This window comes from Opisthocomus hoazin, chromosome 4, assembly GCF_030867145.1.
Source record: "Opisthocomus hoazin isolate bOpiHoa1 chromosome 4, bOpiHoa1.hap1, whole genome shotgun sequence".
NCBI classification, from domain to species: domain Eukaryota; kingdom Metazoa; phylum Chordata; class Aves; order Opisthocomiformes; family Opisthocomidae; genus Opisthocomus; species Opisthocomus hoazin.
Window position 1 is genome coordinate 18,468,239 of NC_134417.1, and position 15,019 is coordinate 18,483,257.

Sequence of the window (15,019 nt, forward strand, 5' to 3'; positions counted from 1 at the left end):
AAGTGTTAAGCAAGTTGGTTCACACTAGAAGTGGGGCAGAGAGCTGACATTTCCAAGGGTTTGCTGGCCAGCGATTGAACTGAGAGACTGAATTATCCACTTCAGAGACCACTTGTGTGACTTGCAGTTCCTTCATTTGTGGCATAGCCCTTTTCTTTGTCTCCAGCCACTCTCAGCTCTGAATTTAGTATTTTCCAAAGTCTTCTTGGGAGGAGGAAGAGTCACGGTTGCAACTGCAGCAGCTGTTTGGGATGAAACCCAAACAAAATGACTCCATCCTTCGAGGACACAACAGCAGAAATAATGCAATACAGCCTCAATGTCCCAACAAATGCCAATGAGAGTAGTATCTGTTGTTTAACAAATAACAGCTGGGGGCCAGGGGAGAGGATGGAGGTGTCTCGCAGCCAAAAGACCAAAAAAGTATGAATTAAGCCTTCACCTATACACAGGTCTTGCTATATTGCATTGCACAGTAGCTAATTAGCTTGAGAACATGCTCAAATTTGTGTTTCTGACAAATTTGCCCTCTCATGCAAAGACTGTCACCATTTCTTTCTAAATAAATATCCAGCTGTGACAGTGAAATTACAATACCTGTTTGTGCAAACTTCTCAGTAACGGTACCAATAATTAGTCCATCGGCCCTGCATTTGGTTTCATATACAAACAAAATCAAGATATTTAAATTGGTAAATTAATAACTATCATACTAATATTGTAATAATATAGGCAATATTTAAGTCACAAACTAATCATTATTAAAGAACATGGTGTTATCAAAAATACCAGGGTGGATCAGACGACTGCATATGAAAACTTAAATCCCTTTGTTGAACGGCTTAAAGTTAGTTATAAGGCTTTTTTAAATGCTCGGGTTAGGTGTTTATCAAAGCCACTCAGTACTTCTTACATCGCACTTTCATGAAGTTAAGATTGTTTACACGTGGCAACTCCTAGCGCAGTGAAACATTTGAATGCTGATTTGCACAGGTCAAACCAGTGCTTAAAATTTTACTGACTTAGCTCTGTTGGTTTGAGACGCGAAAACCCTTTGCCTCCATGCCGACATTGCTGCACTGATGAAATCCCTTCTGTGGGCAGGATCATGCTACCAGAGATTCGTCAGCCAATGCCTTGTGGAGGTGCAGGACCCCCCTGTTGACAGAAAAGCTCTAACAGAGCACACTGCTCAGGAAGTTCCTCAGACTGGACAAGCCAGAAAAAGCAGTGGGGTTTGTCGTCAACTCACACAACAGAGTCAGACTGCAGCATTGGTCTGCTTCGGACAAAAGAACTGCAGATGCTATAGCCATTTATGTAAATTGTTATTTCTAGACTCCTTTATTTTGTTCTTTAATAAGGAATGTAAAAACTTACCAGATACAGCTGGACTAAATTGGGAAAAAAAAAATCTCACATAATGTTCATTCCTTGCTAACTCTTGGGACATGAAAGGCAGAACCAGGACCACTGCACCATCCCTCATTGGCAGGTCACCCCAATTAAAGAACACACTCACCCCTTTCTACTGATTTCTTATTTTTTCTTACACTGACTCCTCTTCACTTTGTTTGTTGTTGAATTTGAGGTATGTTTTTTCTCTTCTTCCTGACCATTTTGCAGCATTACAAACAATCTGAAAGAGAAGTTGCTTTGCAGATAGGAGCAGTACTAACTACACGGACATCAGTGTATGAATCACAGGTCTGAATGTCACTTTTTAAAATTTTGGGCATGGTAACAATGGTATGAAAGCTCAGTACTGTGTGGGACAGAAATTAGGAATGAGACAGCCACAGCATGTTTTGCCAGGCAATCAAGGAGCTGAGCACAAAATACTCCTTACTGAAGTTTGTCCCACTAAGACTATGGAGCAGAAGTCTCAAGCAGCTCTGGACTTGTAGGTCTATTTAAAAACACAGAGTTAAATGGACCAGGTTACTTCTGAGTGAAAACTGTTCCAGTGCTAGCTAGTTTCTTGCTTTATCTACCACATTTCCTTTCACCTACCACAGTTTTTACCTTCTCATTTGGGAAATGAAATTCCAGTATCGAGCTACCAACAGCAGAAATAATTCAATCCAGACCAGTTGCTTTCACCTGCAGCCTCCAGACCCCAATGCGTCCACCGATGACCTCTGAGGTGTGGCGAAAGACGATCAGGAAATGCAGATTCATAAATGCTATTCAGCAACATATAAAAACTTTTTTTCACTTGCAGTCTCCTAAAAAAAAAATCCCAGTGGAGATACAAGTCCTTTGTATGAATTTATAAAAGGACTTGTATCTCCATTGGGAATTTTTTTTTTTAAGATATTTTAAGTAAAAAAAAAAATAATAATATTTAAAGCAATATGGATCCTGTGTGCCTGTTCCTAAACCTTGCCTCATTCCGTCTCCCACATGTCCTATATTCATGGAGATGCCCAAGTCTTGGGCATCAACAGAGCAGGCACCAGCTACCCAGTCACCGCATTATACCTGTTTTTGCTACACCATCTTTCTATTACCAGAAAACCAGAGTCCTAGTTTTGCAGTAGTGCACAACCAACTCTCCACTCCTGACAGAATCTACGTCAACACAACACACGGCAGCGTCACACAGAGCTAGATGTGGATTAGAGCACAGGAGAGCCACGTCAGCTTGATCTGCTTCACCCACTAAGTTTACACATGTCTTCTGCCAAGCTCTGACTAGCTGCAGCAGCAGCGACAGCCGGCTTTAAATCTGTGGGAGGCATGATAAAAGGATCCATTTGAGCCCCTACCTAGAAGCCTTAGAAGAGAGTACTGGGCCTGATGATACTGAGCTCCTTCTCAAAAACTTTTTTAACAAAAATTTTTTTTAACCAACAGCGTTACTAACATAGTGGGTAAATGAGGCGATGACAACTAATCCTTGAAGTATAATTGCAAGAACAGTTGTAGAGTTTTTTCGCCAAGGAAGGAAACTGGCAGAGCAGCAGAGCCTTCGCTACATCCACTAACAGCCCTCACTGACCTTGATTTTTGAATCTTGCTGGGTAACAAGGCCAGCCTCAAAGTGTGAGTGATTTCTGGCACTTGCTCTTCACCCACCCTGCTCAGGCACTGTTCCTGCTTCTGCCAGCTGCACAGTGCCCAGCTCCTCCCGATGTGCACACCTTTCTAACAGGTGCTCCTAACTCAGCAGCTCTGCTAAGCCTCCCCCAGCTCAGCTGTTGGAAGGCTGTCTGCAGCTGCCCTCGTGCTCACAGAAAACTCTCAGGAAGTCTGATTCTCATGCAGCTCTTGGAAAACACTACAGAAATGTCTCCTGCCCTGCCCCTCCTTTGCGGGCACCAAGCCTCGCTCCTCAAGACAGCACAGTTAAGGGGACTGCTTGCACTCAGGCATCAGTGAAGAGACATGGCCAACCTGGAGTACTGTACACCATTATCACTACAAACTCCACTGTGGAGAGGACTCAGTCTTTCATAGAAATGCCTCTCTAACACACCACCACAATACAGGTAAATAAACATTTTCAGGCCAGCTCACTGGTCCGTTACCATTTACACTCACTTGGTTTCACCATCAGCGGGGCTCCCGTCTGCAATTCCTCATCAGGGAATATGGGGGGTTTGCCTTCCCTTTCAGCCCGAGTCACCAGTTCACATGCAGGGTTGCATTGTTGTAGATCTGTTATTTCCAGATTCAAGCTATCATCTCCACGTGGCTCTTGGCTAAATAGACAAACCAGCTGCCCCACACCTAGTTGAGACATCCCTCCACAACTCTGTTCCTCCATGAAACCATACCTGGGGGCTCTGGCAATGCCCAGAGCCACCACCTCTGAGAAGAGCATTTCTATACCGTACCTTAGATTTGAGAATGCATGGGAATGAGGGGAAGCCCCCTCAGCACCTGGCTTTAAGGTTCCTTCTCTCTCCAGTAAGATTCCTATTGAGTATCTAGTAAGACCAGAGACTGTAATAATTTTCTATGTTTATTTCATTTGCAATACAGGAGGAAAAAAAAAACATACAGAGATTTTCCAGACACAGGAAAACCAGAGTATTTTTCAGAGACTGCTTCTTAGACATACAACACAACAAGGATAGATTCACACTGAATTTGAGCTAGGAATGAGAAACACCAAAGCTGCAAAGAGATCAGCACACTAGCAAATCTGTGGCAATGCCTCATTCTGAAATCCGTAACACCCTGCAACCTAGCGAAGAACTGCACACAGCTTGTATGGATGGGGTTTCATTGTGCTCCCAAAGATAACGTCTGTGTTGAGTTCCTTAACTCCCTCTGGCAGAGTGAACTTGAATGTCTGCAACAGGCTGCAGAAGATGATGAAAAGCTCCATCTTCGCCAGCACCTCTCCCGGACATATACGGTGGCCTGCAGAGGGAGAAGGAAAAGAGCAGTCAGTCCCCATAGAGGTCTGTAACCAGCACCTGCTTCCCAGTTTTTCAAAAGAGCATTGCTCACCCTCACCAAGGAACAAAAGTCTTTGCCAAATTTGGCATTTTCCTCTCAGATTAAACTGACCGAACAATTGAGATGCCTCCAATCCTTCTTTGCAGGATCTGCTCAGATTATAGAAAACGACACCAGAAATGCTTCTCAGTAGTTTCGTACTTTACTTCCCAACCTATAAGACTCCCTGATTCTATGAATCCATCTTCAGTCTCTTAATTCCAAATGAGAATGACAAGAAAGCATCTTTAGGTTCCCTCACAGCTTCCACTTAGTACAGGCTGACTTATCTTTACCAGCAGCAGTGAAAAATCAGAATACAGAGGACATTCTACATCTGACTAGACATTTTCCTACATAATGTTTTCAGTGAAAACAACTTGTTAAAGAAAAAACTTTTCCCAATTTATCAATTAACTGCATCCAAGATATAATTTCCAGCCAGAGAAAGACAGTGACAGGCTCTGAAGTGTAGCGGTTAGGCCATTCAGCCTGGATGTGAGAAAGCAATGTTCAAATTTCTTTTCTGCCCATTTTACACCAGGAATCTGAGCCTGACACTTCCACATCTCGGCTGAGGGCTCTGACAACCAGGCTATTCCATCCTGGCAGGAGCTCCAAGAGTTTCTGCTTGTTTAAGCTTCTATAAACTCACACACTGGGTGAACAAGTGACTCTGGAAGCTCCCCAGGAAAGACACAGCCATCTGGATGTATCTGATCCCGCTTCAAATTTCTGCACCAATGAATATTGAATAATAATAATACACAAAATAAATCAGCTCCAGCAGAGCAGCCTGCCACAGAACAGCCACTATAATAGCACAACCTGGCACATGCAGAGGATGATGGAGGACAACAGTGTAAGGACTCGAATCTCCAATTTATTGGCAATTCTAAGACCTTACTCCTTTTACCTTCTCTGCATTTTCACAAAAATCTAAGATCAAGGGTTTATAAAATTACCAAACAGTTTATTTTTGTAATCAAATATTTTTCTGGGTTGAGATAACCATGTGCTCCTGTATTTTGGGATTACAGTCCCTTTGGCCTTCTCTGCAATGAAAATAATACAGCTTCACACTCACAATCTAACCCACACAAACAGGTTCAGTTACCAGTGCACCCACCTGCTGAGAAGGCTAAGAAGGCCTCTCGGGTCACAAAATTTCCATCCGTGTCCAAGAAGTGACCAGGGTTGAACTGGTGCGGGGTCTCCCAGTATTCAGGGTCAAAAAGAGTTGAGTCTATGTTTGCCATGATGATAGTGCCCTGAAAGGAAGATGCTGTTGGCTTAGTTCTGACTCTCACACGTCAAGAAGAAAAGGACACAGACAGACTCCAGCTATAATTCAGCACAGTGATGGTCACACGGAAAGGCAGCAGAAATGAAAGATTATTTTATTAGGAAAAAAAAATTAATCTCAAAATGTTCCGAGGGTTTGGGGTTCACACACCCCCCCTCAAAAAAAACAAAAACAAAAACAAAAAACAAAAAACCACAACCTTCAGTATTTCAAGTTCAGGAATTTTGCTGCTGTATTCCTTCACATCTCCTTATTTTTTTTTCTCCATTCTGTTAGCAAATGCAACAGAATGAGTGGTCTGTGGTTCTTTAGCATCTTATCCTAAATCCAGTAAACTGACTTTCCCACTTCTGACAAGCTTTGACAGTTTTTGACAAATGAAGAACAAAGCACCCTAGAAATGAAATAATATATTTCAAATTATCTTTCTCAAGGTGGATGTGGGAAAGGTGTGCATGACAAACACCGTGGAGCAGGAGTGTGCAGGAAGATGCCTTCGTGTGTGCCTTTGGGGAGGTTTGGCTTTGAGGTGAAGTTTGGAAAGGCTAGAAAACTCAAAGAAGTGGGCAGAAGCTTTTTATTTGAGGTTAGGTGGCAGTTCAGAAACTGTGGGGAAACATCTTCATTATAGTTCAAATATGATGCCAGAGAGGTAATAATAAGAAAAAGAAGGCCTAAGTGAGTAGACATTTGGTATTCTCAGACATCAACCAAGAAAACATTCCATTTGTCTACACAGCAGACAATATCCTAGCATTCAGAGTTTGCTGCATCCTCCCTACCAACACCACTGTACATTTCTGTTAAATTTTCTCTGAGGTCTTTTGAAAGTGTAAGAGCTCAAATGCTTATAAAGTATTTCAAAATCACAGGCTCTTCGAAAGTAAGGCTCTGCTGCGCTCTCCCAGAACACTGCCTTCGAGACAAAGGCACAGGCCAGAGGGCATGGGAGGGGAAAGTGCTGTCTGCCAGCGCTGCCACCAGCGCCCATCTGTCCTGAACTGGAGGGTAAAGGGGTTAATAGCAAACCTGACGGAAAGGCACCGAACTCATGGCCAAATATCACATTGGAATAGAAAAGAGATCTGTACCTTTGGAATCTGATACCCCAAAACGGTTGTATCCTTCACTGCTTCTCTAGGAATTGTGATTAAAACAATGCTACCATAGCGTATGATCTCATGAATCACAGCATTTGTATAAGGCAGTTTCTTCCGATCCTCATAGCAAATCACGTGGGAGGGACCCAGAACAGAATCTAGCTCTTTCTGGACTTTTTCTACCAAAAAAAAAAAACCACCACATTATAGATACAAGAACTGTTTTGCATGAAACAGAGCTTTTGTTTCCTTTTTAGATTACAGTAGCAATAGAAAAAATACAATATGTAATTAGTTTATACTTACCACATCTTAAAATGTAAATACATTTATACAACTATCTAGTTATTATTTTACTACACACTGGTATTTCCTAGTTTACAGGTTCTGTGTTGAGATCATCTTCCCATCCCACAAGCCCAACAGATCCCTTGAGCTTCATAGTTAAAGGAAAGGGAGAAAACTGTAAATAAAACAAGAACTACTTATTAAGAGATCAATTCAGTTACTCAAGCTATTATTTTTACTCTAGCTAAATACAGACTCACAGCACACTGATCAGCATGTTGCAAGGGAGCCATCATACCAAGCTGATACACACATGTAACGCTGAGAACTGGAGCAGGATAATATTACCAAACCATCACCAACTGTTAATCTCCACTGTTATCTAGGCTTCAGTAAGTAACATTGCTTACACAGTCTCAGAGGTTTCATGGTCAAATTTCATGCTTAAAAATTAGGCTAGTAATCAAAGAGGTTTTATTTGTTTGGGGTTTTTTTTCATCAGAATTTGAAAGGTATGTGTCTGCACAGGGCTCTGTTCTTCCAGCATTCTAGCACCAAAAGCATGAAAAGAATGATTTCAAGCTCTAAACCTGAGAGTCAAGAAGACGTAGTTGACTTAGCAATTCATCACCTCTGAAAGCGCTGTATTAAATCATTCAAAAATTTTGGAACTAGTGTGCAACTATGCCCTTGTCTAGAATTTTCCAGTCATCTTTTTGTCTTCCTTCTCTGTTCAACATTCCCATACATTACAATAAATATACCTATTATATAGAAAAACAACTGGCATCTCAGTTGATGACTGCAAATAATATATTCTTCTTACACATTCTGGATACCAGAAAAGCGTCAGTTTTCCCTGACCCAAGCTCCTATTTTACCTCAAGTGTTTTCAGCCAGACTTTATCTTCCATTATATGCTTACAGTACTGAAAAAGTCTGACAAAAAGCAACAAGAAAAAATACAGTATCAGAAGATTAATATCCCTGAAATCATTTAAAAATCTCTGTCTGAAAATTTTCTATTTCACTGGCTTCTTAAAAGCAAAGATCAAAAATATGATCTTAAAAAAACAGAGAAAGCTTGGTCTTCAGAAAATATTAATCTTAAATTGAAATATACCCATGTTCACATTTACAACTGACCTTGGATGTCAGGGTAAGCCACCATATAGAGCAGAGCCCAACGCAGACTGGTGGCGGTGGTCTCGGAGCCACCCAGGAAAAGGTCAAAAACAGACTGCACCATGTTGTCTTCATCAAATGTAGAATTGGGGATGTTTTTAGTCTACAGGTGTCAATGAGAAAGGTAAAATGGGTACACCTGTGTAACAGCACTGAGACAGACAGCAATCACTATACCTAAACAAACAATGTTTCTAGAGGTTGGAGAAAATATAGGTACTTAAGTAAAACAAAAATTTCGAAGTGGTTTTATCCCACCTTTGCCACTCTCTGCACATTTGCCGATTTCAGCTCTCTGTTGCATATATGTTGTCATTTTAAAAGACTTCTGCTCTTTTCAGAGCAGAGACTGCCACCATTTTAAGATTGTTGTAATAACCGTACAGTACTGTTAAGCACAGAAAACCTCAGTACAAAGCACAAAGATAATAAATACAAATATTTATAAGACACAAGGAATCAGAATTAGATGACCATCCAAATATCTGAACCTTTTCGAAGTCCTCCCTACTGCCCACTGCCCAGCCTGCAGTAAGGATTCATAGAATGGTTTGGGTTGGAAGAGGCCTTACAAATCATCTCATTCCAACCGCCCTGCCGTGGGCAGGGACCCTTCCACCAGAGCAGGGTGCTCAGAGCTCCATCCAACCTGGCCTTGGACACTCCCAGGAAGGGGGCAGCCACTGCTTCTCTGGGCAACCTGTGCCAGCGCCTCACCACCTTCAAAGTAAACAAATTCTTCCTTATATCTAATATAAAATCTACCCTCTTAGTTTAAAGCCATTACCCCTTGTCCTATCACTACATGCCCTGGTAGAAAAGTCCCTCTCCAGCTTTCTTGTAGTCCCCCTCAGGTACTGGAAGGCCGCAATAAGGTCTGCCTGGAGCCTTCTCTTCTGCAGGCTGAACAGCCCCAACTCTCCCAGCCTTTCCTCAGTGTAACAACAAACCAATGTAATTAATTTATACGTCTAAAACAAGTTATTAAACTAACTGTTCAAAGTTCATGTTTTAATTTCACAGCAGAATTTTTTAACTGTATCTGCAGAGCTCTGTAATAACGTTTGCTATGTATGGACAAATGTAGGAGAGGTGCAGGGAATCCGTTATGATAGGATCTGCGTCACATACAGCATAAATTACTCACTTTCTCTATCTGATCCAGGTAAAAGTCAATGAAATCTTCTGGTCCATCTGTTGTGCCTCTTTCCCTGCGGCTTTTGATTTCCTGCCTTATGAAAGAACGAACAAAATCACAGGAATATAATGCTTTCTGGGCAGGTCCTGGGACATACTCTGTAGTCCATTTGAAAATTTCAGAGATCTGTGGAGTAAGCATTCAACACAAATGCGGTAAGTTACACAACATGAGCAAAGCTATTATAGAGATACAGCATGGACATTTTCAGTGCTAAATTGCTGAATTAATTTCTCTAGGAAAAGTACTGTAGCATCAAAGAGAAATGTTGGGTACATGTTGAGTACCTGAACACACACTAAAACCACAAATTAAAGACAATACAGTTTCCACCTTGGATTCTTTCCTATCCTTACTGCATAACTCTACTTGTATTTACCCTGTTAATTCATCAACAAGGGAATCTGCTTTCGCAGACAGATTTAACATGTATTAATATTAATAAACCTTTATATATTACCGTAGCACACAGGAAAAAAAAAATTCACATTTATTACCACCTTTTCACCTTAACAATACTGGTGTTTCCATTAATTACAGAAAGTTCCAGCATCCCAGGCACACCGCATACGCTGAGAAATTCTAATAGTGATTATTAATAAAATTTTAATATAATAGCTGAACAATGTCAAACCCAAAGCACTGCAGGTCCAATTCACATTCAGGATTTTTATCTGCATTTAATGTGTATTAAATAATGCAATAACTATAATAATATAAAATTTTATAATCATATTGCATAATAATGGTCTCAATAATACCACAATTTACATATTAGATAAGTAATTTTCTCACATAGTAAAAGTAGGTGTTCCCAAAAGCCACTATACAATTGTATGCTTCAATTAGCTGGCGGAAAGTTTCATCCTCTAGGGAGAAACGATGTCCAAAAACCACAGCACAGATGACATTAGAGACGGCATGAACAATAGGGAAGGAAGGGTCGACAGCTTCTCCTGCAGACAGAGATAAGCATTCATCTCCAAAACACTCTCTTTAGCTCCTTTGCTATTTTGGAAACAAGATCACAATGACATTTTATAATAGATTTCCCCTATGCTATTTAGACTGTTACACTGAAACACCCAAAATTCACTGGCAAACATAACAAACAGATAACCCTCATTCAAAAATGAGGACAGGAAGGCCTCAAGTCTTTAACTCCCAGCCTTGATTTTTGTTTGCCTTTTTTTAAAAAAAAAAAAAAAAAAAAAAAAAAAATCTTGATCTTGGTGTTGATACCAAAACACACACTGCTGAGGTCTGACTGTACCAATAGTTTTAATTGCACTCTAAACCTAAGCTGTGCTCCAAACCCATTCTTTTCTGGAGAAAAAATAGTTCATCTTTACCCTTAGAGGCATGCAGACTATGTACAACTATGTCAAAAGCCCAAATGCAGTTCCCAAGCACCTCGTCAATGGCATACCATCTTTGTCCCTGAAGAACTCGACCAGGTAACGGGCCTCGGTTTGTATCCCGCGCTCCATTCCTTTATTCCCCATTCCCAGTTTTCGAAGAGCTCCAACTCCAAAATGTCTCTGATGTTTCCAGATGACACCGTTTGAGACCAGGATACCTTCAGCCATCCAGAATCAATTTTATGTCACGTTAGTGTTCACAAAATAGTAAATGACATACACCCAAAGAGTCATCTTCTCATCATGCTGCCACTCATAAACAAAAGAGCCACATTAGGGCAGTGTTCTTTTAATTGTATTTTGTCAGAGACAGAGAAACCATCTTGGTTAATATACTCCCACCCCTGCAAAAAGCCCACTCAAATCTCAGGACTCACACATCTGCCTTCCAAAACTAGTCCCATTCTCTCTGAAGCATCGAAGAAGAGTGGTCATTACTCAAAACTCCACCCAGCAGCCTGCTACAAGTTGCAAAACAGTGTGGGTTGGTGTTGCCTTCTATTTGCCCATGCTTTGAGCAGAAAAGAATCTAAACTATTCTTCACCTTCTATGGGAATGCAGGTTGAGCTTATAGCTCAGCTCATGCAGTCTCTTACAAGATCTCATTTATTATCTTGTACAATCTTCAAATACAATTAATACTTACTTGTAAGCTATCTTTGCCAACATCCCCATCTGGACATTGTGTTCTTGCAGATGTTGCCACTTGTCAACTCTGCAGGAGCGGCAAAGACAGCTTTCCGCGACAAACAGCAAGTTCAGGTCTCTACCGCCTGGAAATAGTGGTGTCTCTCACCAAGCTACTCATAGCCAACAGATTTCTAGGGCGCTCACTGGGGAGCTCTGGGTGTTTCCTGTACTTGTCCTTCTTAACCTTATGCAAACCTTCTGCAGATCACCACATCGCCCTGTTGGTCGTGCCTCAAAAAGAGAAACTCTTCAATGGCTAGAGTTAAGAAGTGGTTCTAAGCACACGTTGCCTGTGCTACACAGTCCCTGACTTTTAGGGGATCCTGCTTTTACCAGGCTGTCTACACCAGGTACCAAGTTCTTGTCCTGGTCCAGGTCCCTCCTGGAAAGTCAATGAAGCCAGGGCAAGAACCACCTAGCAAGAACCGGAGTAGGAAGCGTAGGCTTTAGCCAATCTACAAAGAGCTCCCTTGCACCAGAGGTCTCTATATGGGACAGGAAGGAATCCCAGGCCCCTGTGCTGCAAGTCTGCACGCTAGCAGGCAGCCCAGCATAAACCATTTAATCCACATGGTGGGGAACCACTTCTCTCCACCAGCCTAGCTGACGCTTCCCCTGGGAAAGCCAGCTTGCTCCCCAAGACAACTGCTTGTCCACAGTCTGCAGTAACTCTCCCCTGTTCCTTCTGCTGTCCTGGGAGCCTGGGCTAGGAGGAAAGGAGACAGCCCAACAGGCAGGTATTTGTGTTGCAGAGTTGCTGACTTGCAGCTGTGCTTCATCTGTTTGTTAAAGCCATCCCTGCTATAGATTGCTGGTGCTAGGGCAGCTTGTCACAGCCCAGCTACTTTACTCCACATCACCCAGATAAAAGGTGGCAATGAAGACCCTTCCAAATGGACTGAAATGGCTCCAGACTTAATAATCTCCATTTCTTAAAGATGTTTTTCTCTACTTACATTAGCTAGCATTACAAGTTAAAGCCTTCCAGATTGCAGTCCACATGCAACGAAGTCTGACTGAGGAAAGAGCCACCTGCTCTATATCCTCTGGATAAAAGGCTGGTGGAAACAAGTTCAACTCAGATATTGCTGCTCTCAAGAGATTCTGAAATACATGTGTGACAGTGGGACTTTGGAGACAACAGAGTATGCTGCAGAACTACATCATTCATCCCGAGCAGGCAGAACGGGTGAATTGGGAACTAAGGGCTTGCCAGTAGGTAAAACTCGAGACGAAATAAAGGCAGGCAAGAATTAAGTCCTTCCACAGATATGAATATCTTACCTTTTCCATTTGCCATTCTGTTGAAGACATAGGTCTGTAGTCGCCCAGAAACATCCTCCGAGTTGGTGGTGAGACCATCCTTCACGGCCTGGAATCCGTACAGCACCACCATAGGTTTGTGACCCAGCCACAGGGTACAGATATTGCCATAGCTTTTTGCCAGCTGTAGGTTAGACCAATGCCAAAAAAATACCCATGGGAGAAACATCAACCAAAACGCACACATGATGGGCTGCTCTCTTCCAGCATGACATTACTCAGGGGTTCAGGAAATGAAGAAGGACAGTGGTTTTGTTTTTCAGTGGGAGTGCTTAGCACAGCAAGGTTCTGGGCTCTCTCTGGGAACCCGCTATTCACAGCAATGTGAATGATAAAAGAATAGATGCTCTTCCCCTTTTTAAAACTTAGCCTGGGTTGCCTTCATGATATTAATGATTAGGAAAATGCCCCTGAGCGTTTATAGATCTGTAATAGGTTTCACGTGAAATTTCACCTGCCCATTCTTAATTACATTTTTCAATTTCGTATTTCATTTCCTCAGCCAACAACTAGAATTTCTTGAAACTACATATTCCAGGTGTAACTCTCCTTCTAGTGCTGCAGATTTCAAGTTTCAGTGGGAGGACCTCTTCCCCTCTTATATGGAAGTACTGTCAACCGAGGCATCTGAGCATAGATCTCACCTCTGCTTGGCTAGCGACAGGGACCGCTCTCAGGCAACCCTGTGGGTATTCAGCAAGGACAAAGTCCCTGGCTCTAGGCAAAGAAACATTACAGTTCTGTCCTCCCACAGTGATGAACATGCACCCATCAGAAAAGTTTAGCATCAAGGTCCTTTAAGTTCCCTTTTCCTGAAGCCAGCATTCTCCAGCTGCAGGCAGGTACCCCCGACAAGCAGGTTGCACTTAGCACCTAAGGAAAGTGGCAATTTGAAAAATATATCAACACATTCGAATTTTTCATGAACTTTTGGCTCAGTGGAGGATGTTGAGCACTGAAAGAACCTGTATTAATGTGCTTAGCATGGACCTAATCCTTCCTTCCTTCCACCCGCATTTACAACCTTAGCTCATCCTCATGGAGTAATTCCCAGCCTGGATTTCAGAAAAACAATGGACCTAAGGTACTGGCCGCATACGGGATACAATCTTCTTTCTATCCCATGACAGCAGAAGACATACTGGTGTGCTTTTCACATCTTCTGAATTCAAGACACCTTGTTTTAGAAAATTTTCTGTATGCATCTGTGGTGGGAAATCCGAGACACTTCTTTTAAGGTAAAAAGCCTCCATTAAAAACAGAAGTCTTTCTTGAGGCAAAATTCTGTCCTCAGTTCTGTTTAAGTTGCACACATATTAGCTTTCATGTGAGTTAGACTCTGCAGATTTTACTTAACTTTAGGCACTTCATTTAACTTCCACAACTCACCCTCCCTCAGGATTAAGTTCTCCCTGTTACCACATCAGCCTATCAACAGACATAATTTTTTACAGGTTTTGCCTCAATAGCTCTTTAGTTCACACCTGAAAATGCATACCTTTTTCAGGCTCCTATGATCAGCTCTAAAATTTATCCGCCAGAGGCTTCCAATGATGGGAAATGGCATTGGTCCAGGAGGAAATCCACGACTTTTCCATTGCAATTTCAGGAACTGCGCACCCAGAAGAAACAAACCCAGGGGTATGAGAATTACACTTATCATCATTTCACACCTCCAAACTATTCTATCACTGAGAAAACTGCTATGAATATGTCTGTTGAAATGAGTCTATATTGTTCTTCTTAACTCTCCCCTGTCACACTTAAGCTTTCTGAATTTTTCTCCTCCCTTCTTTCCTACCACGATTCCTGTTCCCAGAAAATGAGGAGCGTTCCCGTTCTTGACTGTATTTAACACATCACTATGCTGCAATATGCTAATAACTACCATCACTTTCAGATCCAGTAGAGGCTAGAAGGCGGGCACCTCATTCAGGAACATCCCTTTGAGCAATCAGTCTGATGGAACATGTCGCTCAGAGCACTGACTACATGCAAACCAAGAGCTCGGATACGAAGCTGCAGTTGTCATCCAGGTACCGCATACACAGACAA

The 15,019-nt window shown here is 42.0% G+C and overlaps 1 protein-coding gene across 2 annotated transcripts in view; it reads right to left on the reverse strand.

Annotated features, from left to right (window-relative positions):
• Nucleotides 1-4,059: 4,059 nt before the first annotated feature.
• The window catches only part of LOC104326448 (cytochrome P450 2J6-like), a 28,551-nt gene continuing 17,591 nt past the window's right edge, over nt 4,060-15,019 (reverse strand). Inside the window, exons 4-12 of one of the 2 annotated variants that reach the window (XM_075418187.1) lie at nt 14,463-14,576; nt 12,926-13,088; nt 10,959-11,108; nt 10,325-10,485; nt 9,479-9,655; nt 8,293-8,434; nt 6,850-7,037; nt 5,582-5,723; nt 4,060-4,374 (exon numbers count right to left, since the gene is read on the reverse strand). In XM_075418187.1, coding sequence (XP_075274302.1) covers nt 4,196-4,374; nt 5,582-5,723; nt 6,850-7,037; nt 8,293-8,434; nt 9,479-9,655; nt 10,325-10,485; nt 10,959-11,108; nt 12,926-13,088; nt 14,463-14,531 — 1,371 coding nt within the window. In that variant the 5' untranslated portion in view covers nt 14,532-14,576 and the 3' untranslated portion in view covers nt 4,060-4,195. Of the gene's footprint in view, nt 4,375-5,581; nt 5,724-6,849; nt 7,038-8,292; nt 8,435-9,478; nt 9,656-10,324; nt 10,486-10,958; nt 11,109-12,925; nt 13,089-14,462; nt 14,631-15,019 lie in introns of those variants that run through there. The other variant, XM_009931230.2, reaches the window with a different exon arrangement.